This window comes from Fonsecaea nubica (genome assembly GCF_001646965.1).
Source record: "Fonsecaea nubica strain CBS 269.64 chromosome Unknown Scaff14, whole genome shotgun sequence".
Taxonomy (NCBI): domain Eukaryota; kingdom Fungi; phylum Ascomycota; class Eurotiomycetes; order Chaetothyriales; family Herpotrichiellaceae; genus Fonsecaea; species Fonsecaea nubica.
This window is the reverse complement of record NW_019173687.1, coordinates 62514-85754: the sequence shown is the minus strand read 5'-3', so window position 1 is coordinate 85754 and position 23241 is coordinate 62514. Positions and strand designations below refer to the sequence as shown.

General features: G+C 52.6%; 9 protein-coding genes across 9 annotated transcripts; 6 read left to right on the top strand and 3 right to left on the bottom strand.

Annotated features, from left to right (window-relative positions):
- Positions 1-950: 950 nt before the first annotated feature.
- On the top strand, positions 951-2906 carry AYO20_03056 (hypothetical protein; the record flags this gene model as incomplete). Its single annotated transcript, XM_022641359.1, has 2 exons — positions 951-1019; positions 1068-2906. The coding sequence occupies 2 exons, from the start codon at positions 951-953 to the stop codon at positions 2904-2906; spliced, it is 1908 nt and encodes a 635-aa protein (XP_022502561.1).
- A 303-nt stretch (positions 2907-3209) lies between these two features.
- On the top strand, positions 3210-6548 carry AYO20_03055 (hypothetical protein; the record flags this gene model as incomplete). The annotated part of the gene is made up of 3 exons (XM_022641358.1): positions 3210-3780; positions 3836-5808; positions 5871-6548. The coding sequence occupies 3 exons, from the start codon at positions 3210-3212 to the stop codon at positions 6546-6548; spliced, it is 3222 nt and encodes a 1073-aa protein (XP_022502560.1).
- A 2207-nt stretch (positions 6549-8755) lies between these two features.
- AYO20_03054 (hypothetical protein) lies at positions 8756-11233 on the top strand (the record flags this gene model as incomplete). Its single annotated transcript, XM_022641357.1, has 3 exons — positions 8756-9638; positions 9695-10114; positions 10170-11233. 3 exons carry the CDS (start codon positions 8756-8758, stop codon positions 11231-11233), a joined length of 2367 nt encoding a protein of 788 aa, XP_022502559.1.
- Positions 11234-12101: 868 nt separating this feature from the next.
- On the bottom strand, positions 12102-14304 carry AYO20_03053 (hypothetical protein; the record flags this gene model as incomplete). Its single annotated transcript, XM_022641356.1, has 2 exons — positions 12102-12139; positions 12192-14304. The coding sequence occupies 2 exons, from the start codon at positions 14302-14304 to the stop codon at positions 12102-12104; spliced, it is 2151 nt and encodes a 716-aa protein (XP_022502558.1).
- Positions 14305-14648: 344 nt separating this feature from the next.
- On the top strand, positions 14649-16141 carry AYO20_03052 (hypothetical protein; the record flags this gene model as incomplete). Its single annotated transcript, XM_022641355.1, has 2 exons — positions 14649-14933; positions 14993-16141. The coding sequence occupies 2 exons, from the start codon at positions 14649-14651 to the stop codon at positions 16139-16141; spliced, it is 1434 nt and encodes a 477-aa protein (XP_022502557.1).
- Positions 16142-16597: 456 nt separating this feature from the next.
- AYO20_03051 (hypothetical protein) lies at positions 16598-17296 on the bottom strand (the record flags this gene model as incomplete). The annotated part of the gene is made up of 1 exon (XM_022641354.1): positions 16598-17296. The coding sequence occupies one exon, from the start codon at positions 17294-17296 to the stop codon at positions 16598-16600; it is 699 nt and encodes a 232-aa protein (XP_022502556.1).
- A 229-nt stretch (positions 17297-17525) lies between these two features.
- On the top strand, positions 17526-19244 carry AYO20_03050 (hypothetical protein; the record flags this gene model as incomplete). The annotated part of the gene is made up of 1 exon (XM_022641353.1): positions 17526-19244. The coding sequence occupies one exon, from the start codon at positions 17526-17528 to the stop codon at positions 19242-19244; it is 1719 nt and encodes a 572-aa protein (XP_022502555.1).
- Positions 19245-19660: 416 nt separating this feature from the next.
- AYO20_03049 (hypothetical protein) lies at positions 19661-21595 on the bottom strand (the record flags this gene model as incomplete). The annotated part of the gene is made up of 1 exon (XM_022641352.1): positions 19661-21595. One exon carries the CDS (start codon positions 21593-21595, stop codon positions 19661-19663), a length of 1935 nt encoding a protein of 644 aa, XP_022502554.1.
- Positions 21596-22074: 479 nt separating this feature from the next.
- Positions 22075-22754, top strand: AYO20_03048 (hypothetical protein; the record flags this gene model as incomplete). Its single annotated transcript, XM_022641351.1, has 2 exons — positions 22075-22313; positions 22373-22754. 2 exons carry the CDS (start codon positions 22075-22077, stop codon positions 22752-22754), a joined length of 621 nt encoding a protein of 206 aa, XP_022502553.1.
- Positions 22755-23241: the final 487 nt, after the last annotated feature.

The following is a 23241-nucleotide window of genomic DNA, read 5'->3' as shown; positions in this document are numbered from 1 at the left end:
TGGGTGGTGGGCAGATGCTTACTGTCTGGTACAACTTGAATGCTTGGTCTGGAGCTTGCCGACCATCCCTAATGGCCTGAGAGATGTCGAGGACGTGACACATAAGAGGCAAGAGATTGCGGGCTGTTGGATAGACATTAAAGTGGGGTGTGTAACAATAAACTGGTGTGGGACCTGCTTGAGTCTATCGATTGCTCTATTGAAATCTTCTCGCGATTAGTTTGGTGGGGAGCAGACTGTAAAAGCTGCAGATGACCCTACCGTCTAACCTTCCTACATAGGTAGGCCAGGCAAACAAAACACATGGTGGTGTGGACAAAAGGCTGTCAAAGATGTCAAAGCCTCGGCAACAGATTTGTATCGCGCGTTTGTATCTCGTACATCGGCTCCAATGTCACGTATACGGACAAATGAGGTGGCAGATCAAGATACCAGGAGTTGTCCGTGGCGATGCTCGTCGGGACTGACATTGTCCTTGCTGTAATGCCAGGTGATACCGGAGTGTTGATGTCCCGTACAGCAATTTGCGATTGGGGTAGGATGGCAAGCGCCTCATCTCAACAGCATCTTCTCTGTCGATATTGCATTGTAATAGTGTTTGCAATCTGTTTACGCTGCGCGTGAGAAAATCTTAACACACGCGTTCGAAAACTCAGGGGAAGCCAAGAAGCTAGAAAGGCCAAGAGGATCTACATCGGAGAAACATTACTCCACAAGGCCGCACGTGTCAAGGGTTGTGATTGGCTGCAGCCTGACTTCACCCGCAAAATGCAGGTGATGCCCAATTCTGCGGCGGAGGTGCAAAGGAACATCCCAAAAATCGGCATGGATGGGAAGCGTTCCTGGTCGGTCCTGTTCAATCCTGCTCAATGTAGTCTTTGCGCCACTTTTCACCAACCGACTCCCCTCCAGCAATCTGCCAGCAATGTGTCGCGCTAGCACAGAAAGCAATGGCTGATCGTGGAGATGACTTCGTCGTCCACTCCAGAGTCCAGGGGCGACCGTTCCTCTATCCATGGGTCAGTGGCCTCTACATGCTCTTTTTCGCCATCTCACTTTGCGCATAGAACCGCCGCCTCCGTCACCTACACGGTATATCTCTGCGAAACCTGCATGTAACCTCGAGCAGTCCCAAACGACAGGGCAGGACGACTACCGACGACGACGCTCCCTACAACCTCGTTAGCCCGGCCAAGCGCGCTCTGCATGAGGAATCTAGCCAATCCCACCTATCTCACTCGCGTTCGTTCACAAACCTCCCTACAGCCATCGACGAAGCTTCAATTTCCGGTGGCCCTCAAAGGGCTGCCACTTCCTTCGAGAGAAATGAGAAGGGACAAACCAGACCTGGCGGGGTGAGACTTCGCAGAAGAAGCACTCTGCATTGGGCTACGAGCAACCCTCGCGTGCGCCAGTCTACTTTGGAAGATATGGTCGTCAAGCGCCTTGCCGATACATGGGTATCAGTACATTGTGCAGGCATCTCCGAACCTGTATACGTCAGCGAGGTCGTAGAAAAATCCATGAATCCGAGCTTTGCGTTCTTCGATTTGGACAACAGCGGGCCGATGATATCAAGGTCCGACGAGTGTACTATTCGAGTTTGGGCCCGGCCTTCGAAGACGGAAGACTACTGTTTGCTGGTGGAATTGGACCTGAACCTGCGATCTTTGCAGTTTATTGGACGAAGTCTGGAGAACTTTCACCACCCATTGCCTCAAAACTGCGTCTTGCTACATCTATCTGATGGAATCTACACCAGTTTCACGGACCTGCCAGTGGAGCCCCATCCCACCGTTGAGCACTCGGTTGACCATAGAGCCGGCGGGAGCAAACCGGGCACCACGTTCGATGCACTGATACAGCTTGCAAACCTGGATGAGTGTATTCAGGATGCCATCAAAGTACGCTCCCACCTTGAGGATGATATCAACAAAGTCCTCGCCAACGCACGCGCATTCACCGTTGCGGAGGAGGCGCAGCATGAGATTGATGACGAGAACCCCCAGACAAAGGCGGCTTTGGCTGCCGAGCAAAGGCAACTCAGACAATTGAAAAAGCAAAGAGACGAATTACTGGGATCCTTGGAGCAACAGAGGAATGCTCTTGCGATGGGCCGCGAGACCGAAGTCGCATCCAGGACGCTGATCGATGAAGGGGAAAAGGAATCTAGGGAGCTTGAGGCTCAGCTTAACCAGATCGGAGCAGACTCCAGCGGCCAAGTTAGACGAATATGCGAGTCGCTTCTTGCTATCTTCCCAATCGAACCACTCAAAAACCGGACGCTTCAGTTCACGATCCGCGGTATCCACCTTCCGAATTCGGTCTACAACGACACGAACCGAGACGAAATTGCTGCAGCTCTTGGATTTACTGCTCAGTTGGTGCATCAGTTGGCGCTCTACCTGTCTATTCCTTTGCCATATACAGTTGAACCGTATGGGTCCGCATCCTACATCATTGATCCGATATCGATCGGCCTTAGCCAGCGAAGATACCCGCTGCACCCAACAACCGTTCCCTACAAGTTTGAATATGGTGTCTTCCTGTTGAACAAGGACATCGAGTTTCTGATGAACCGACAAGGTCTGCGGGTCCTTGATATTCGGCACACTCTCCCAAACCTCAAGTACTTGCTTTATGTATTGACCGCAGGTACCGGCGAGATGCCCTCGCGGAAAGCTGGTGGTGTCAGAGGATTGTTGGGAGGTCGCATGACACCCGACATATTACGAAGAGCTAGCGAAGACAGTGTCCGCAGTCTACCGACGCCGCTGAAACAACAACCCGACGACATGAAGACCATTGTTGATGGCAGAGAAAAGGATACTGATCCCTTTTTAACAACATCTCCAGCGGTGGGGCTATCATATCGACAAGGATTCCGAGGGACAAGAAACAGGTGACAAAAGCCAGACTTAGCTTTGGGTGTGAATAGGGGCATAAAAGTTAATCCGGTGGTCTGTCTCTGGGTGTCTGGCAAGGTCCCTGACATGTCACTTGCTCTGATATGGTTGTTACTGTTCAAAGCTGGTCATTCATGGAAGGTGAATAAGTGACAGAGGTCCGATCACACGTAGCTGGTGCACGTGTTCCAAAGTGACTTTCAAAACACAGTCCGCAACAAGAAAAATCACGTCGAGGTTCAATTAATGCAACTTCTCTACTTCCCTCTTTGTAGTTCTTCCTCAAGCCATCACAGCGGCATCATGGATGACCAGTTCTACTCCGGGTGGACTGGGTCCCCAAATGTCCAGTACCCGGAGAATGACACGTATGAGGCATTAATGGAAAGTGTCGCGGTCAAAGATCTCGACGATCTGGATCTAGAGGCGTTGCTGATGAACGATGTTCCTGCACTACCCACAGCCTTGCCAAGTTTCGACAGCGCAGTTGGTGGAGATGTGGCGCAGCAGATCGGTGGCGCAGCCACAATGGCGGAGCCTGAGTTCGGCTCTCTTGAGCTACTCCAGCCTCAGCCTCCGCTTCCGCTTGGAATCGCTCCTTCGGACGGCTATCTCGGTGTCGGTGTCGCAACTCTCTCTCCATTCCAAGCTACTGCTCCACCTTTTGGCAGTGCCTCGCCTGCTATGGCCTATAATGCTCATCCCCAATTGCCTACAAACAACGCGATCCATTCAAACACCTTTAAGGACAGCACTTCACCAGAGCCCAGCGACAATAATGCCACGCAGGTACCCCGCGAGGGCAAGCCTCATCGGCGAGGCTACCAAGCCTGCCAAAGATGTCGCGAGCGCAAGGTGAAGTGTGACTTGGGCAGTACGTTACACAGATGAGAGCTGTTTGCATGGCCACTAACAATGTTGTGTTTCAGGTGTCGATGCGCCCATGGACCCCCCTTGCAAGCGATGCCTGCGCGAGCGTCTGAATTGTGAATTTGCGCCCACCAGAAAGAAGCAAAAGAAGTCGGATGGCACGGCGAGAGACGTTTCTGAAACACTTGACAATGGTGACGCCCCAACCATAAGTGACGGCATGTCCCCCTTCGGCCTTCCTTCTGGCTCCCGACAGTCCAGTTCTGCCTTGCCGACGACAAACGGCTTCACACGCCAATCTTGGTCGCCTCAGATGTCTCAGAACCCCGGAACATCTGTCACTTCCCAACCTCGCGACGATTCACATCGCTCTCACATTTCTTCCATGTATCCCACATCGACCAGGAACAAGCCTGTATCCGACGTGCAGCTGCACAGTCAGGTAGCTGCTGCAACTTTGGGCGCTCCAGTCTCGAGCACTCAAGATAGTATCATGCTCTTGGTTGATGCTGCAAACGTCTTTGAGGATGTCGCTCCCGGTGATAAAGATAGCCCACTCTCTGATCGTGGTACACGCAAAAAGACGATGTCGAGTCTCGGCCGTGGCGGTCCTGAGGAGCCTCCTGGGGTAGGCCTGACTCCAACTGAACAAGCAGAACAAGAAGCGGGTCTGAAGACCTGGTCACAGATGCGCTTTGTCCGCAATGGATGGTTCACCGCTTGGGAAGCCATGAAATACGTTGAATATTTCTACCAGAAGCTGGCCCCCATGACCCCAGTCGTGTTCCCTGATTTCAGATCACCCGTCAAACATCATGTTCTTCTCGCTGATGAGCCCATTTTAGCGTTGGCTATTCTCGCCATTGCATCACGTCATATGCGTCTTTCTGGCCATGCCGCAATGTCTCGGTCATATCAGATCCATGATAAGCTCTGGACTCACCTCCGTCGCCAAGTGGAGCGGCTTCTTTGGGCCCAGGAACAATTTGGGGGTGGCTTCTGTGGAGGTGGTAGTAATGCGAAAATCCGGGAGTCCAATACAGGGCAGATCACATGGCAAGGCAGTCTGCGCACTTTGGGCACCATCGAAGCTCTTCTGTTACTTACCGACTGGCAACCGCGTGCGCTGCATTTCCCCCCGGGCGATGACGAGAATGGTCTTCTTGATCACAGCCTGGTCGTGACAACCGACATGAATGCCCAGACATCCGCACAACAAGATGAACCAAGAGGCACGAGAGACTATGACGATCTGCCATATGCAAGCTGGCTTGAACCTGCGTGGAGGTCTGACAGGATGTCGTGGATGCTTCTTGGCCTTGCTCAAAGCCTTGCGTTTGAACTTGGTGTCTTCGATACGAATCACTTCTATTGCCGCCATCAGCATGGCCCCGACTCTGATTGCGCGCGAAAAAGACGAATTCGACGCCTGGTACTCGTTTATGTTGCGCAGACAAGCGGCAGAATGGGTGTGCAGTCTTCGCTCAATGTCGACGAGTGGGAAACCGACGAGATCTGGGACAAAAGCAGCCCGAAGCAAGACCACCCGATTGATGTTATGCAAGAATGCTGGGTACAAGTAGCCAAGATCATGAACCAGGCCAATCGGCAGATTTTCTCGTCCCACCAGTTCACGAGGGAGTTGACGACCACTGGACGGTACAAAGAAGCGATTGCCAACATCGCCCCTCTACTGCAGCATTGGAAAACCGAGTTTGAGAAAGTGAAATCACACATTCATCCAGTCATGCAGTGCATCTTGCTCATTGAATATGAATATGGTCGCCTGTACATCAACTCACTGGGCCTCCAGAAGGTTGTGGAGTCCTGGGTCGAAGGCGGGGCGACCATGCGCAAGGCCACCCTGCTCAGGATTTCGGAAGAAAACAAGCCCTTCATCGATGAAGTCACTGAAGCAGCCCTCAACATCCTTAGCCTCGTTATTGACGGTATCGCAGCCAGAGGCTTCCTCAGAGACGCGCCTGTCCGTACCTACCTTCGAAGCCTCTCGGGCATGATGTTCACCCTCAAGGTGAGAAGAAGTCCTTTTTTTAACTCGTAGTACTACTGGCTACTAACTCCTGTTGTGTGCAGCGTTTCAGCTTAGGCACCCACGAAGGATTGGTGCGAAAATGTCTCCAGCAACTCGATCAGATCACCGAGCTTTTGTCCAAAGAAGTCGTTGATGACGTGCACCTAGCCTCGTCAACATCCCGACTTGTGCAAAATATAGTACGCAACGTGAAGCAGTCGATGATCCGAGTCCAGCACCCTGGTACAGGATCTGCCGGCCCAAGCCGGGAACAGTCCCGCCCACAATCTCCCCATCCGCATGGAATTGATGGCGACGATCAGTCGCAACAACGGCAGAACCACCACCAGCAACAGCAACATCTGCATCAAGATAGCAACTCGATCCAACCCAAGCTTGAGTTCTACGTGAACGATCCTCTTGCCGGCATTCAAGCAAGACCTATGGCAGACTTGGATTCCCAGACATTTGTGCCGCCCCCGAATTTCGGTGGAGATCATGATATTGATTTCCCCCTTCCCGATGATGTCAACATGAGCTCTGCGATGGCCGATCTTACGGGCGATTGGCTTGCCCTACCCCTCGACAATCTTTGGGGAAGTGACGAAGCGATTGTGGACCAAGGATTTGGTGGCATCGGTCCGACACTAGGTGGTCGCGACTTGCTTGAAGCGATTACCAACCGAAACTACAGCCAGATGCCGTGGGGTAGCAACACGTTTGGCTATGGAAATATGTGACGTGGTAGATAGACGTGCGTTGGAGCTTTTGCTTTGCAAGACCTCTTTCGACGCGGCTTTGCGAGACGGTGATGGAAAGATCTTTGGATGTGTCCCCAGGAAACTCGATTCTTGCTGGCCAAAGTATGAACGACTTTGATAACTTGAAGGACAGATGCCCATGATAATGAGGGCTCTTTAGATAGCCTTTCTATAATAACAGGGTGCCAGCTGAGAAATTGTGCCAGTGCAATCCTCGGATTTGGTTGACCTTTGAATTTAGCTAATGCGATGAGACTGCAAACATGATAGTTTATTTCTTTCTAGCCCCGCCTGACTTGGAACTTCTAGTAGAGTCAGTGGAAGCGCCGTGTCGCCCGCACACAAGCATCTCCTACTCGAGTCTCTATATTTGATTAGCAGGATTAGTAAGTCCTGGATAGCACCCATAGCTGGTACAGTATTTTTTACACTACTCAGAATCCTCAAGTGTGGATTACAGCGTTCTTTGACAATAGCCCCGAAGTGTGGAGGCGCCGTGACCCTACGACCGAGATGGTGGCGGGTGGTGAGATGTGTATCTCCGAACCGACGACTGGTCTGGACCCGGCACCCGGCATCCAATGAACTCTTCGCTAGCGAGGTTGCCAGGTCTGAAAAGGAGGTGATATTGTCAGCCTTGGCTCTCGGTTGATCCCTTGCCTGCAGTTCTCATCGATAATCTATACCAATGGTCTACCACACATGTTGGCGGAAAAATGATTATATGGCCATCAGTCCTGTTGCGCTGCGCTGGTTAATTACTTGACTCATGCCGACAGTAGGACAGGCCTAAACATGCATGATATAGCAACCAAAGACGAGGTAAATCGACGCCGAGCGCACTTTGTCACTCTCTCGACCTTACTCTCCTACTCACCTATAGTCCACCCTGAGCCTTACCTCGCTAGACTAGGATACTGCTCCTAGTGGGGTAAATGGCTGCCCCGTGGTGCATCTGTTTGACGGCTGTTTCCGGTATTCAATCTCATGTCATCGAGGTTGCTGTGAAGGCCCTGACAGTCCCAGCACGTATCGGGTTCGTGGGAGACGCCGACTCGTGTTCTTCAATACCCCGTGCCCTCTTGGGCTGCCCCCTTGATTAGAGGCATTGATGTAAGATGGAGAAGTCGAGGATACACAACTTGACGCAGCCGAGGCAATGCCGCCTTTGTCACGGGCTGACCTGACGGTGCTGTATGCTGATGGTGTCCGTCAGTGTGCGAGAAGATCATGGTGCCAGTACTTGCAGTGTGGTGGCATTCAAGATCATGTAGCGCCCGCGGCAAGGTTGTCTGCGACAGGATCCCTCAGGGGAGGGAGGGGCTGCGCTGGTGCCCGAGGGGAGACCAAGTGCAGGAATGCACCTAGGTATGGTACATGTCGCAGATGATCCGCCAGGCGCTGAGCCCTGTGATGGAGCAGCCTTTGGAAGGAAATAATGGCACAGTCTGACAGTAAAGTGGAAACCCCTCGTGGCTGGTAACTAAATAGCAATGAGGCGTCCGCCGGATCCAATCTAATTAATGTTATTAATGCAGATAGGGATGCCATTCTGCCCAATGAGGGTGGCCAAAAGGTTGAGAAGACCAAGAAGACGTTCCTTGACAAAAGAACTCATCGTCGAAATTATTAGTTTGTATGAAAGAGGAGGCATCAGCCTCCTGCCTAAAGAGGGGTGGTCTGGCAAGGCTGAGAGTCGAATTATTATGTACCAAGTACATAATTACATGAGGTCATCTTGGCCAGGCCTGGGGGTGCAAACATCAATTCAAGATGAGACAGGCAACCCTCTCATCCTGCCTGCCTGCATACTACATGACTACCAAACCTCCTCATTTGTTGTATTGTAGATCTACCGAGCATCACCGCCCAAAGAGGTTGCACAAACCCCAGCGTGACAATTTGTCTGTCGGACGGTTGATCTCCCGACCGCAGTGTCACCGCCAGCTTGACGTACAACCGATTCTGTCAAATTCTCCTTCCGATCAGTATTTATCCTTCGAGACACCATGTATCCGTTCCTCAATTACTAGGATGCGAGGACTATAGTCGATACCACAGAACGCCAGGTAGAGAGAATGAAGTTTCTTTCGACGCTGCTCGGCTATATAGAGTGGCGAGCCGGACGCGACACCACAGTTCTGCTCTCTCAGCAAACATTGTTCAAGGGCCGTGCTTCGCCCAAAATGTTACTTGTCACTCTCTGGTCGAGCTTACTAACTTTGACAGCTCAGAGTGTCGCTCAAGATTATGGCACTTCACCCCCCGTGTATCCCAGTCCCCCGAGCGCCGGCATTGGCTGGGAAGCAGCTTTTGCCCAAGCCCAGGCATTCGCGTCAAACCTGACACTTCAAGAGAAAGCTCAGCTGGTGACGGGGACTGAGGGTCCATGTGTGGGCAACATTGCAGGCATCCCACGGGTCGGATTCGATGGGCTCTGTCTCCAAGACGGTCCTCTCGCCATCAGACAAGCGACGTATGCCTCTGTTTTCCCTGCAGGGCTGACGGCTGCAGCATCTTGGGACAGAGGCCTCATATTCCTCCGAGGCTTGTTCTTGGGGGCAGAGTTCAAAGGCAAGGGAAGTCATGTGGCGCTTGGTCCCGTTGTCGGTCCTCTCGGCCGGTCTGCGTTTGGTGGACGGGGTTGGGAGGGTTTCTCCCCAGATCCATATTTGACGGGCGTAGCAGCAGAGGAGACCATTAGGGGCATGCAACAGAGTGGTGTCCAGGCCTGTCTCAAGCATTACATCGGCAACGAGCAGGAGACACACCGCAATCCAGGGTTGTCGCCCTCCGGCACCAACATCGAAGCCGTTTCCTCCAATATTGATGATCGGACCATGCACGAGTTATACCTGTGGCCATTCGCGAATGGCGTCCGCGCCGGCACGGCTTCTATCATGTGCTCATACAATCGACTCAATGCCTCCTATGGGTGTCAGAATTCCAAAACATTGAATGGGTTGCTCAAGACAGAGCTGGGCTTTCAAGGCTATGTCATGTCGGATTGGCAAGCAACGCATGCCGGCGTCTCTGCCATCAAGGCCGGCTTAGATATGGATATGCCTGGTCTGTCTAGACCTATCCCTCGTGCTTCATAACTCTGCTGACGATAACCTGGACAGGATCCATTGGTAGCTCACGAAACACCTCGTTCTTCGGTGGCAATGTCACACGTGCTGTTCGAAACGGTACCCTCGACGAGGATCGACTCGACGACATGGTCAGGCGGATCATGACCCCTTACTTCTATCTAAATCAGAACGAATACCCGCCGATCGATGGGCTGGAGCCAATGCTGAACTCTGACTCTCCTCCCTATCAACATCCGTTCACGTTGGGCGCATCGAACGTGGATGTACGAAGCGGCCACGGTCAACTCATCCGCGATATTGCTGCTGCCGGTACAGTGCTGTTGAAAAACACAAATGGTGCCCTACCAATAACAGCGCCCAAAACTCTGGGCGTATTCGGCAACGACGCCGGCGACTTGGTCAATGGACAATATTTCTTGACTTCGGCCTTCCAGACTCCATTCGGCTACGGTAAGCGACTCTAACTTGCCATTTCTGTTAGATATACTGATTCACGGCATGCTAGAATACGGTACCCTTCCTGTCGCCGGCGGCAGTGGGGCTGGTCGGCTCTCATATCTCGTCTCTCCCCTCGAAGCGCTCAAAGCACGCGCTGCCCTAGATGGCACCCTTGTCCAGTATATCCTGAACAACGACTTGCTCACTCAACCTAGTGGCCTCAGTGCCATCCTGCCAGTCCCGGAAGTCTGCTTGGTGTTTCTAAAGTCCTGGGCGGCCGAGGGAAGTGATCGGCGTAGCCTCGAAGCAGACTGGGACAGCTCAGCTGTCGTCCGCTCCGTTGCTGCATACTGCAACAACACGATGGTCATCACGCACTCCGCCGGAGTCAACGTGATGCCTTGGGCAAACCACCCCAATGTCACCGCCATTCTTGCAGCACATCTTCCTGGCCAGGAGTCTGGCAACTCCATCGTTGACATCCTCTATGGGACAGTCAATCCGAGCGGCCGACTCCCTTATACCATCGCCTTGAACGAGAGCGATTACCGGTTTGGCGAGATCACCAATTCCACCAAGTTGCTGCAAACGGAGGATCCCAACGCATGGCAGTCCAACTTCACCGAGGGTCTCCTGATCGACTACCGGCACTTCGATTACTACAACCAGACAGTGTTATACGAGTTCGGTTTCGGGCTGTCCTACACTACTTTTAACATGTCTGATCTGAGCGTGGACATAAAATATGCAACGATCAATGCTCTACCGGACTCTCTGCCCATCGCCCCAGGGGGGAACCCATCACTGTGGCAGATACTCTGCACGGTGAACGTAACGGTGACAAACACGGGTAACATGTCGGGCGCGGCGGTGCCACAGGTGTACCTGACACTGCCACCCGTCCCCAGCTCCATCCCCAGCCCATCCAGCGTGCTCCGTGGCTTCGACAAGATATGGCTCGGGCCGGGCGAGTCGCAGACGACGAGCTTCCCGTTGACACGGCGGGACTTGAGCTACTGGGACGTCAAGCAACAGGAGTGGGTCATCTCTCGTGGAAGCTTTGTCGTGAATGTCGGATTCAGTTCGAGAGACCTTCGGCTCAAGGACCAGTGGGTTGTTGGCACGGGATGAGATTGAAAACCACTCGAGGTGCTGTTGCCGGAGACTGAATCCACATTGCAATGTGGCCACAACGGAGCCATCGATAGAGGATAGTAATACTACATCTGAATTCAGAAAAAGAGTCAGGGGTCGAGGAAACTAGGGCTGTCGGTCGGAAGAAATCTATGCAGGAACACGCTCAAATGAGAATGAGGGAAAATGTACCCCGAACCCCGGTCACCAAAGGGTCTGTTGCTGTTACCTGCTGCCCTCGTCTCAATCACCAAGTCGTCTCCCATGTTTCCTTCCTGGACTCGCGCTCTCAAAGTACACACACCTGCCTCCCTGTACAAAGCCCGTAGTAAGTTGCAACGGCACTCTGCCGCAGCATTCCAGTTTCACTTTCGAACTTCACGCCGACCCCGCCAATTCACACGGCTAAGCACTGGCCACAAAGTCGCGAATCTGACTTGTGGACTCGGGATCCTGTAGCGGACCGCATGATGGGATATGCCCGGGAAGTTGCGTCGAGGGCCTGAGACTGGAGCTGGTCAAAAAACTGACAAGATGATCCGATTGTTTAGCAGTTTCTCGGCTGACGCGTGTATGGGATCGTTACAATCTTGTCAATCTCAAAGGAGGGACAATCTCGGCGTTCATCTCGGGGTTCGTCCCACCAAAAGCTGACTTGCTCAAATTTCAGATCTCCACCTGTTTCCGTCGAGAGCTTCGCATCCCAGGCCACACAGGGCACAGGATTTTGTATGTGGAACAAGGTGAACCTCGCATGAGAATTACTGTATCAAAAAGGGCCCATGTTGTGCCCAAAAGTGGACATCACCCAGGTATCAAAGTGGAGGCAGGGCTTCTCTGCATACGGGACAAACAAGCCTCAGATTCATCCAACCCTCGAGACATTCGGCATGAAAAATATGCCTGCAAGGCGTCACCATATAGTTTCTCTGCTCAAGCCAAGCCACCCCGGTACCTCTGGTGAGAGGTCTCCCACTGGCATTGTCTGCCTTGGACAGAACAGGTACGTCGATCTCGTTCATACAAATGGCGCAATCAAATACCTTGCGCGTTCTGTCGTCTTTGTCTTTAGCTTCAGACGCGGATGCGAGCCGCCCAATGGACATTCCATTCGCTTCAACGTCATCCTCGCGAAGCAGAGGGTGATAATCGTAAGCTGGCGGGCACCAGGAATCTCGCACGAGAAGGCGAGGTCCCAGGAACTGTTGGCTGGTAAGAAGAGCAACCTGAAGCCATAACCAGCTTAGCAAGATGACAGCTGCGGTCGGGCTTGTATCGATCGCAAGGAGGTTGTTATCGGCGAAATACCAGTACAGAATCGGCACTGCGCGGAGAATACTTGTTCCGACCACATATTCCCAGCTCAAAGCTTTTCGACAATTACGCATTGCATTGCGGTAGATCTGAGGCCACCAGTAGGAGAAGTAACAGAATACCAAGAGATTGGCATAGGCCGATCGTAAGCTTCTTGGCCATGTCGTCGCCCAAAGGGAGAAGAACATCAGCATGACGAGTGAGAAGTAGAATCGGCTATAGATGGCGGCGAATGACGCTCGCGGGCTTGGAATCTCCGCTGGCACAGGATTACCCTGATCGGAGGGCACAATCACTGGAGTGGCCCCTTCAGGCCTTGGAGCGGTGACTGGAAGCGGTAGGCCAACAGCGCCGTCAGCGCTTGATGTCCGTACGTCGGTCGATGCGGGAGCCGGTGCAGCTGCTGGTGTTGTGGCCGTCCTCTGTTGACGCTCCTGTTCTGCACGTGCAGGGTCGCCGACTTGGACTGTCCATATGTCAAAGACGAACTTGACCTCCAGAAAGGCAACGTGTATGCAGGCCAAGTAGGCTGCTGCTGCAACCATCAAGAAAGCTGCATCATCTATCATGAGTAGAGCCATAAGCGCAAACAAGAGCAGGCCATCACCAAGAGCAGCAATGACGATGCTCTGGAAAGCGATGCGGCTCCGGGTCGAGGGAGTCGAAGCCTTTTCCATTTGACGCTTGAGAAGGGCAATCTGCATTCCAATAGAGATAACGTACGCGAACAGCAAGCGTTGTGCCAGAGTCCAGTATGTCTCAACCTTCGGTCCAAATATCGCGGGAGATGACAGGATGTAGCCGCAGTCAGGGGAGAAAATCACGGCTGAAAAACTCAGTGGTGGAGGTTTCCCTACAGGAGCCCCGTCAGGATCAGAAAGCTCCTGTTCGACTCGATGCAGGAAGTCGGTGGCTCTCGTCGAATCGAGACTTGGAAATCTATATGGTATTGGCTGCAGCCAGACGATGAGCTCGCACTGAGGGGCAAATGCAAGTCCATCGGCTCCATCATCGAACGTTTTATCCCACATTTTGTGCACCGTTTTGTTCATCACAGGCACTGATGCGCCAAAGGCGTCGGCTGCCAGGGCAAAATGTGGAAGAGCAGGGAGAGAATCGAACTTGGAGGAAGTTGTGGACATGATGATCTGGCCCGAAGCCAGATGAACACCATGGAGCTTGGCCTGCCAACCATTGCCAGGGGAGGAGTCTGTCCAAATGTAAATGTCTGCTTGGATCGAGGAAGCTTCTCGGAACAGCCTCTCATGGGAATCGTAGATGGATAGGCTAAGCTCGCCTTCATGCTCGGTGATATTCCTTTCGAATCTGGGTGTAAAGTAGTCGACTCTCGGGTCCAGGGCCGTCAGGTTGATGACTGGGGAGATGCCAGAGATATCGTTTCGGTGAAACTTGCCGCGAATCTCCCCTGTGACCCTCTGGAAGATGGGCAAGTCATCGGTCACATCGATCCCATCCCAGTTGGTGTCAAACTGGGCCCGGCTCAGGTCCTGCGCAAGTGATAGGGAATCCCATTTGTAGCCATCAGCTTCTCGGAAGCCTGTCAGGTTCAACCACCTATCTGCCTTTGGGTTGAGTTGACCATAAGTTGAGTTTGCCAGAACATCAAGTCCTGCTCGGCGCTCATCCCCGATACGATCCGCGTCGATTTGGCGCAAGCGTCGCGCAGGCTGTTCAGGGGTGAGGAAGACGAAAATAAGTAAAATAATCAACAGTGCGACCCGTGAACTCTCCATCCACCGGGTTGTGACCTTCTGCGACTCATCGCAGAGTTCGACTTTGATGATGTTTGAGATGGACCGTGGATGATGAGGTGTCGTGAGAGATAGAACACGCGTGGTCGGATTATCAGTTTATCCGGTAGCCGAGATTTCCCCTTTCAGCTGCTTCTATCCCCCCAGTCGAACACGGAGTCAAAGAGCCACAGGAGCCCAACCCAACTTCTTGCAACGCGTTGGTCTCTCAGACCATGGACCCCGCCTAGCACTTCCGGCGTACACAAGGCGCAGACACCACTGTTACATTCCAAGTCAGCCTGTATAGCTGCTCCTGCCCGAGGGACACGGGACCCTAGGTCAGCATGGCCAATACAATGCCCATTCCTCTACCTCCTCGAACACCCACACCACCACCTGACGAGACATCCTCTCCTCAGAAACCCGCAGTATTCGATCCAGATCCTCCATTTGACCCGAAGTCACTGTCGCCACACCAGTACGACCCCGAATACATACCCCCTTCCGGAGGCGCATTCCTTCCCACGACTCCTGAGAAACAAACGGCTGGTGGGAATGTAATGGGAGATGGAACAGGACCCTTCAACTTCCAGCCGTCAACATTGGCGAAGTCACCAGTGATCAAATCTGTTCGTGGCTGCCCAGATACCTCTTGAGCGTACCTAATTACTAACTGGTACCCCTGTAGAATATCGGCCAGCGGCGCGGCCACAAGTACAAGCACAGCAGTGTCTCACACCAAATCTTCCTCGAACCTCCTCAACGGGCACCATTAGCCCTGCCCAATTCACTGCCGATTCCTACCTTTGCGGAATGTCGGGCTAGCATGACAAAAGACCAAAAAGTTCGCTTTTACTGGAGCATATGCCACATGGCCATTGCAGGATACACGGCGTGGAACTCGCATGGCTCGTCTGCTATGGAAGCTCTTTCGCACTTGATCTTCTACGACTCGTTGGGAGCATTGTTGTGTGTATTCGTGGAGGTCCTTTCCAATTTCGAAGTATGGGGACGCTCGAGCGTGCGGCATCCGTTTGGTTTGCAGCGAATGGAAGTTATCGCTGGATTCGCGTTGTCTGTCCTGCTGATTTTCTTTGGCTTTGACCTGATCTCGCACAATGCGAAGCACGCCTTGGAAGGCATTGGGCACGAACCTCACCATCCACACGCCCATGAGCAAGTCACAGCCGGTACAGTCGACGTGACGGCGATACTGGCTCTTGTCGCGACGTTGATATCCGCCGTTGGTCTGCAGAATCACGCACGAATTGGCAAGGCGATGCGCTTCGCCGCCATGGAGAATCTGCCATCCCTACTCAGCAACCCCTGCCACTTTCTGACGCTGTCTTGTTCGGCAACTGTGCTGCTACTGCCTCTCCTCGACCTGCATACCTATGAGTGGATGGATAAGGCACTGTCACTGAGCATCGCCTTTTCCATGCTGTTTCTGGGCTTTCACCTGGGTCGCAATGTGGGCTCGATGCTTTTAATGTCTCTGCCCTCGAAATCCGCCTCTGCTTTGTCCGAAGTCGTGGCGACAATTGAATCCGACCCCTTGGTGCGGGCAGTCGAACAGGCCAAGTTCTGGCAGGCACACTATGGAACAGGCATGGCGAATCTGCGACTCCGAGTCGTCGGCAGCGAAGAGAATCTGGTGAAGCTGAGGGAGCGAATCACGAGTATGATCCGAAACAAACTCAGCGGCGGATACGGGTTAGGGAGTAGTGGGCAAAAATGGGAGGTGAGCGTCCAGTTCAAAGTCGAAGTAGACACGGCCATGAGTGCGAGTCATAGCCACTTCATGAGCCCTCAGGCATGGGTGGGAATGACTACGTGAAACGAAGGAGATGGTTGGTGTATGTACAATTACCTCTTGATGAGTTTACGACAAATGATGTACCCAGGCAAGATAGCGTTCAGTGTCGTGTTTCATATATCTTTACAGTTGTTTGACCATGGCACAAAATCTTGTAACCTGGTTCCGGCAGCTGGCCTGTTGGAAGACTTCTCCCCCAGGCAGGACTCTCATCGACGGCCAGGCTGATGAAGACATCCTATCGCTGTGTCGAGTTCTGCAAAACTCGTTGGTCGTAGACGACCTAAATGACAACCAACAATGGGAGTCTTCGGCAATCTGTTCCAGATACCCAGCTGTCTTCATGATGTCGATGCAGAAGGGCTAGACAAACATGCGATTGCCTCTGGACTGAGCCAACAGACACTCTGATGTCTGGGCTAAGCTCAGAGCATGGCCCTGTGCGCCAGCTCAGAATGTTCTTGGATGAATCTTTGTTCAACTTCCGCGCATCTTAACCGTCAAGAGAGCCTGCTTGAGGATTGCGCCCTCCATGGGCACAACTTCAGCGGCACCAGCTTCCTCGATCTTTTCCCTGACCGTCTTCAGCAACGCGTCTGCTTCCGCTTGCGAGGCTTTCCTCTGATGTCTCTTGTTTGCCAATAATAGCTCGACCTTCTTCCCCTTCTTTAGAAACTCTTGCATTTGCTTCATCTTGAGCTGGAGGTCGTTGGCGCTGATGGCCCAATTGAGCTCCAACTGTTTCGGCCTCTTCTCCTTCTCCAACCGTTTCTGATTCTTCAACAAGTCCTCCTGACGATTTATCCTCTGAATTAGACCCGCGCGTGTGACAATCTGCACAATAGGCATGTCGCCTTCTGCGGGCTTGTTCATTTGTAGGACATATTGAGTGGAGCGGTCGATCGAATCGAGCAGTTTGTAGAGCGACTGGGGTTCAGAGAGCTTCCCATCAGGGCCTTTGAGTTGAACTTTAGGGGACTGGATCTTTTCGTTCAGTGTGAAGGCGGCGATTTTGTCGTCGATGGTTTTGATTTCAATTTTGCCAGCGACACGCCGTTGGTCAACTGCCAGGCTGCCGGGAGTGGCCACGAAGTATCTTTGCAGTGGCAGATGACAGCGTTGGACAGGAGCGAGAGCCCGCAAGAGCGGTCGACCAAATAATAGAGATGGCCGCATCCAGTGTCAATCGAGGTATCCTGCTAAGGGAAGAGGGAATGCTGCAAAAGTCCCAGCTCGAATCTTGTCACTTGCAACCCCAACATTTCGACGCGCGGCAAATAATAGTTAGCCTCATAAATTTCTCCGCAATGACGGACGGGCCTGCGTCCATCCGCAGCATTGACGACCGATTTTCAAATTGTTCATTCCCCTTTTTCTTCTATTCCACTCGCTTTCGCCGACTTCCATGTCCTCTTGGGCCAAAACTTCAGACCGATCCGGCATCTGGTCATACGTTCCTTTTACTTCCCCCCCTCGGCGCCGGTCTGTTAGTAGCGGACTTCCTCGCGCAACAGTCAACAACACCCCCTGGGACCCCTTCGAGAAAACAAATCGACAAACCAGCGGCTCGGGCGCAAGCCAACCATCCATCCTGGAGTCCGTTTATAACGCCTGGATGACTCAAAGTCGTCAGGCTCGTTACTTCAAGACAGGAGGAGTCCTCGCTCTGATCATAGTCCTGTACTGGTTCCTTTCAGGAGGAAACGAGGCCACGTATGGTTCTGTCCCAGATGTCTACACTCCGGCAAATTCTCCCACCTCGAGGTGCACGAAACCTTATGATCCGTCAAGGCCTCTTGTGCAGTACGCCATCATGATCGACGCAGGCAGCACGGGCAGCAGAATTCATGTCTACAAATTCAACAACTGTGGGCCAACACCGGAACTAGAGAACGAAGAGTTCAAGATGACTGAAAAGAGGCCAGAGGGTTCGGGGTTGAGTTCATACAAGACAGATGCCGAAGGTGCTGCCAGGAGTCTTGACCCTCTCATGGAAGTCGCCATGACCTCGGTGCCAAATGAATACAAATCATGCACGCCTGTCGCAGTCAAAGCGACTGCTGGTCTACGACTGCTGGGGGACGAGATGAGCGCCAAGATCCTCGAAGCTGTTCGGCACAGGCTGGAGACTCATTACCCTTTCCCTGTAGTGTCTCGCGAAAAGGGCGGGGTGGAAATCATGAAAGGGGAGGACGAAGGCGTCTTTGCCTGGATCACTACCAACTATCTGTTGGGCAAGATTGGGGGACCCGATGACACTCCAACCGCGGCCATTTTCGACCTCGGAGGTGGCTCAACTCAGATTGTCTTCCAGCCAACTTTTAAGAACAGTCCGCATGGAGGCATGCCCCAGAAAATGGAAGAGGGGGACCACAAGTACAACCTCAAGTTTGGAGGGCGAGAATTTGAGCTATATCAGCATTCCCATCTTGGCTACGGGCTCATGTCCGCGCGGAAGGCCTTGCACCAGCTGGTCCTCGATCGCATGCACAAACAGAATCCCGATTCCAAGGCGTGGCTTAGCAAGCCAATCCCGAATAGCTGCATCACTCCTGGAGTACAGAAGAAAGTCGTTGTCGAGATGCCTGCCGATCACCCATTGTCGGGAGAACATACAGTGATAATGGAGGGTCCCGCCGACGCTATCCCAGCTCAATGTCGAGCCCTCGCCGAAGCCATTCTGTACAAAGACAAAGCATGCACGCTGGCCCCTTGCTCCTTCAACGGCGTGCATCAACCGTCTCTCGAAAAGACCTTTGCTAGGGAGGATGTTTACATCTTCTCGTACTTCTATGACCGCACGCACGACTTGGGTATGCCTGAATCGTTTACTCTGCGCGAACTACAAGATCTAACCGCCAGAGTCTGCGGCGGAGAAGAATCGTGGGATGCGTTTGCCGGAATCGAGGGTGCCCTGGACGATCTCCGCGAGAGGCCCGAGTGGTGTTTGGATTTGAATTTCATGTCCGCGCTGTTGCACACAGGCTATGAAATGCCTATTGATAGAGAGGTTAAGATTGCAAAGAAGATCAAGGGTAACGAACTGGGATGGTGTTTGGGCGCGAGTTTGCCGCTGCTGGAGAAGGAGAGTGGTTGGCAGTGTCGCATCAAAGAGGTTACGTGATACCGCAAAGGTGCCATCATCCGGAGGCGCTCTGTGAGATTTCTAATAATGCTTGACGGTCTCGGGGATGGGTTCTACATGGTCTTGACCGGAATGGGTGCAACAGGACATGGTTCAGCATGATTATATTGCGTTATGGTGTAAGATTTGACGCCGTTTGCCTCTTCAATGGACATAGAGCGGGATCGAAAGCCCTGCCGCAAACTCGCTCATAGGGTCTAAAATGATACATAGAACTTTGACTTGCGTGCATAATGCAGAGCGATCGGCTCTTGTCGATGATTGTCACCGCTAGCGATCTATTCGCCTTCCTCTCCCCGAGTCGTCGTCTTCTTCTATCTTCTGTCTAACAAGGGAATTCAAACACTCCGCTGCCGATGGTATGTCTAATGATCTCCCGTAATTTCACTCAGCAGTCAAAACCCACCTTTGCCCAATAGTTCCTCCCCGACATCCTTCAATAAGATCTCTCCTTTGCAATCATCCCTCTTGCCCAGCTCCTTCAAAACATCCCTGAGCTCCATCGCCCGACACAGGTCCCAAAGCATATCTCCAGCTGGAGCGGAGTAGAGGAGCATGCCCAGAGCGAGGAGAAGGGCGTGCAGCGTGTCTTTGACACTACCGCCGCCCGAAGGTGTCGTTTTTAGGATAGGAGTGAGTGTTGGCAAAGACGAAATGCTCTCCAACAAAGCGGCTGCGAGGTCGTCGCTCACTGCTCCCCCCTCTTCCACGGTTGTCTCGGGGGACAGAGGTTGGGAGTTGTGTGCATGCATCCGCTCGTTATGGGTCCAGCTCGCAAGGTTATATACCAATGCGGCAGCCAAAGACCTCGAATTCAGATGTGGCGATAGCAGGCACTGTGCTGCAAGGTCTTCTATCTTCTGCTTCAGCTCGCCGCTGGTGGTAGGAGATGCCGAGGAATGAGTGCTGAAGGCGTGCTCCTGAAAGACATTTGAGGAGAACAAGTTACACGCAAGCTGGAGGGTGACAGATTGAACGTTGTATGGCGCGTTTGCGAAATAGCCTTGTGAGATTTGGGCTGTACTGAAGAGAGTCGAGAGTGTGCGATGTTCGGGTTCCGTAGCCAGGAAACTTGCTGCGCGAGGATCGACCGCCGTCACGCGAACAAGGTCGATGGCTGCAAAGAGGCACTCCTTTGGGAGGCTTGGAACCATCAAGGCAATGTGTTCGCTGAAGGAGTGTAGATCCGGGAGTGCAGCTTCCGTCATACCCTTTGCGTCTCGCGTTTTGATGTAGCTCACGAGGCTCTGCACCGATTTCTCATCTGAGAAGGCTTTGCCCAATTTCCCGAGCAGCTTATCGAGAGGCGGCGCCTTTGTGTAGAGAATCGGTGTTTCAATAACACGTTGAAACGTCGGCAACCTCAACTTCGAGTGCTGATGTGGTGGGGGCTTCGCCATCTGCAGCAACAACTGGACATTGCCTCTTAATTGTGACGGGTTTGCACCTGCCCATTCGTCCTGTTTCTCCCCTCTGAGGAATGTTATGAATGTCGGTGTCGCGCGAATACTATATCGTTGTGCGACTGCATGAGCAGAAGGCGACGCCGAAATATCAATCTTGATTAACTTTGCGCCGGAACGCGTGCCCGCTTCAGCAGCCAAGTCATCATAGGTAGGATAGACGATCTTGCAAGGCGGGCATGTCGCTGAGGTGAAGAACAGTACGGCGCAGGAGTGTGAAGCCGAGGAGAGCAGGGAATCCAACTCAGAGAGTGTGGTGATATTGTGAACCTTGCCCGGGCTGTCTGCGGGCGGTTGTGCATTGATAATAGTGGGCGCCGTGGGTCTATGATAGGATCCATTGGGTAACGCAGATGCCAAAACACCGTTGCGATCAGTCTTCGAAGCTTGCTGCGCAGCCGAATGATTGCGGCCAACATTTTGACCTGCGACAGCATCGGGTGCCTGGGTCATGGTTCTCATCGACTCATCAATTTGGCTTCTCAACATCTGTCCAATCGGTGTATTCAAAAAGGTCTGTGGCAGGCTTCGAATCTCATCAGGAATACTCTTGCCGACCAGAAACATGGCCAGGTCTTGGGTGAAGTTGTTACAATTGTGCAAGAACAAGTCATACGACTCAGGCGTGTAGATTGATTCCAGCGACTCGATGTACTCGTCGATGACATCCAGGGGCAGTTGGGTCTGACCCAGACTCACGATCTTCATCGGTCGTCCATGGTGGGTTGAGCCAGGAATTTTCCGGTGCACGCCCTGGCCGAAGAAATACTCGACATTATTGAAGACGATTGCTGTGTGATAAATGGCGTCAATGTGAGTTCCTGTCAAGGCTTGAGAGAACTGGCGGGCGAGGCCCTTGATGCCCATTAGCTGGTGCTGGCGTTGTCTCCGTACGGGCAGGACATTACCTGTGACAGATCGTAAATGTACAGTTCGACCTCCATGCTGTTGGGGAGAAAAGATGGGACACGGCTATTACATCATGCAGACTGAAGACTGGTGTATGTGCACAAGGTACGGTCAAGATATTTGTGGTGTCCGTGTGGTGTGTACTTCGTTGAAGGCGGCAAAAGATACGTAAGCCGCCGTTGGTGTTTGTGCCGCCGCAGCCTCGTCACCGCCACTAGAGTCAAGGCTGAAAATATGTGGCGTCACCAACCAGGCACCTTTTTCATCGTGGCGACGATGGATTCCATCCACCACCCCTCCCCTGTCCCAAGCCTGTTCATCTAAACAACTACCCCGCTCTAGACTTGGCGCAAGCGGACGATAATAGATCATTTGCATTTGGCCGACGGCTAATGGACTGTGTTGCGCAGGACCTTGTTCCGCCGTGACAGTTCCCCATGCCTCCCCGCAAGACCCCAGCCAAAGGCAAGGCCGCTGTTAGGTCTAGCCGAGATGCAAATTCATCTGTTACGCCGAAAGGACGCCGGTCAAAGCTTGCAAAGGAGAATGATATCACGGCAGAAGAAGAGGCTAGGATCAAAGAAGCATGGCGCCTCTTTTCTCTAGGCGATGTCGACGGATACGAGGAAGAAAAGGAAGGTGTCATTCGGACGAATGATGTGCAACACGTCTTGAAGTAAGTCAGGAAACGATTCCATGTTGCATTCTATATCTGACTGTCTTCTCCTCTGTCAGAGCACAAGGCCTGGCTCCGAGTAGTAAATCACAGATGCAAGAATTCATCGAAACACTTGACCCCGAATCGGAAGGCTACGTGACGTACCCGCATTTCCTGGCCTTGTGTGCCATTCAGCTGAAATCCAAAACGGATGAAACGAAAGCGGAGGAGGTCGAGACAGCCTTCAATCTCTTCCATCCCGGTCAAAGCGCCGGCGCACAAGAGCAGGTGATTCGACTGCAGGACTTGCGGGCTGTGGCCCGAACGTTGAATGAGCAGGTTGACGACGACGTACTGAAAGCCATGATACTGGAAGCGAACGGAGGCAAAGGTGTCGGTAGGGGTGTGAACATGGACGAATTCCAAGCCATTATGACCCGGGCAGGTGTCTTTCAATGACCTTACACCAGGGGCTATGTAGATATGATTTATATCAGACTGTATAACAAGCAACAAGAGATTGAAACAACAATGTCTCCACATAAATCAGACCACGACCCATGACGCGGCCGCGACAGTAGAGATGTGTGGAAGTCTCGCGACCAGAGAGACATTCGTCTTCTAGCCGTGATTCGAGACCTGATACTTTTCTAGCTTCCCTGTCCACACTGGCTCGCTTTGGGGTAAAATGAAACGGCCAGCTCTAGCATAGATAGAAGCGATTAAGATCAAAATGCGTCGAACAAAACTCCAAAAACCTAATGTTGATGGTGCGGAGCTCTGGTGAAGGATGCCACGCTTGATACACTTCAACCACATAATGCTCGATGTCTTCGACATTGGTCCGAGACGATCAGGCGCCGAGGGTTTTCAAGAACGGTCTCATTGTGCCGAGTAGATCGCGCAACCAAGGAAGGGAAGAGCAGAAATTGAAGGTGCAGAATTT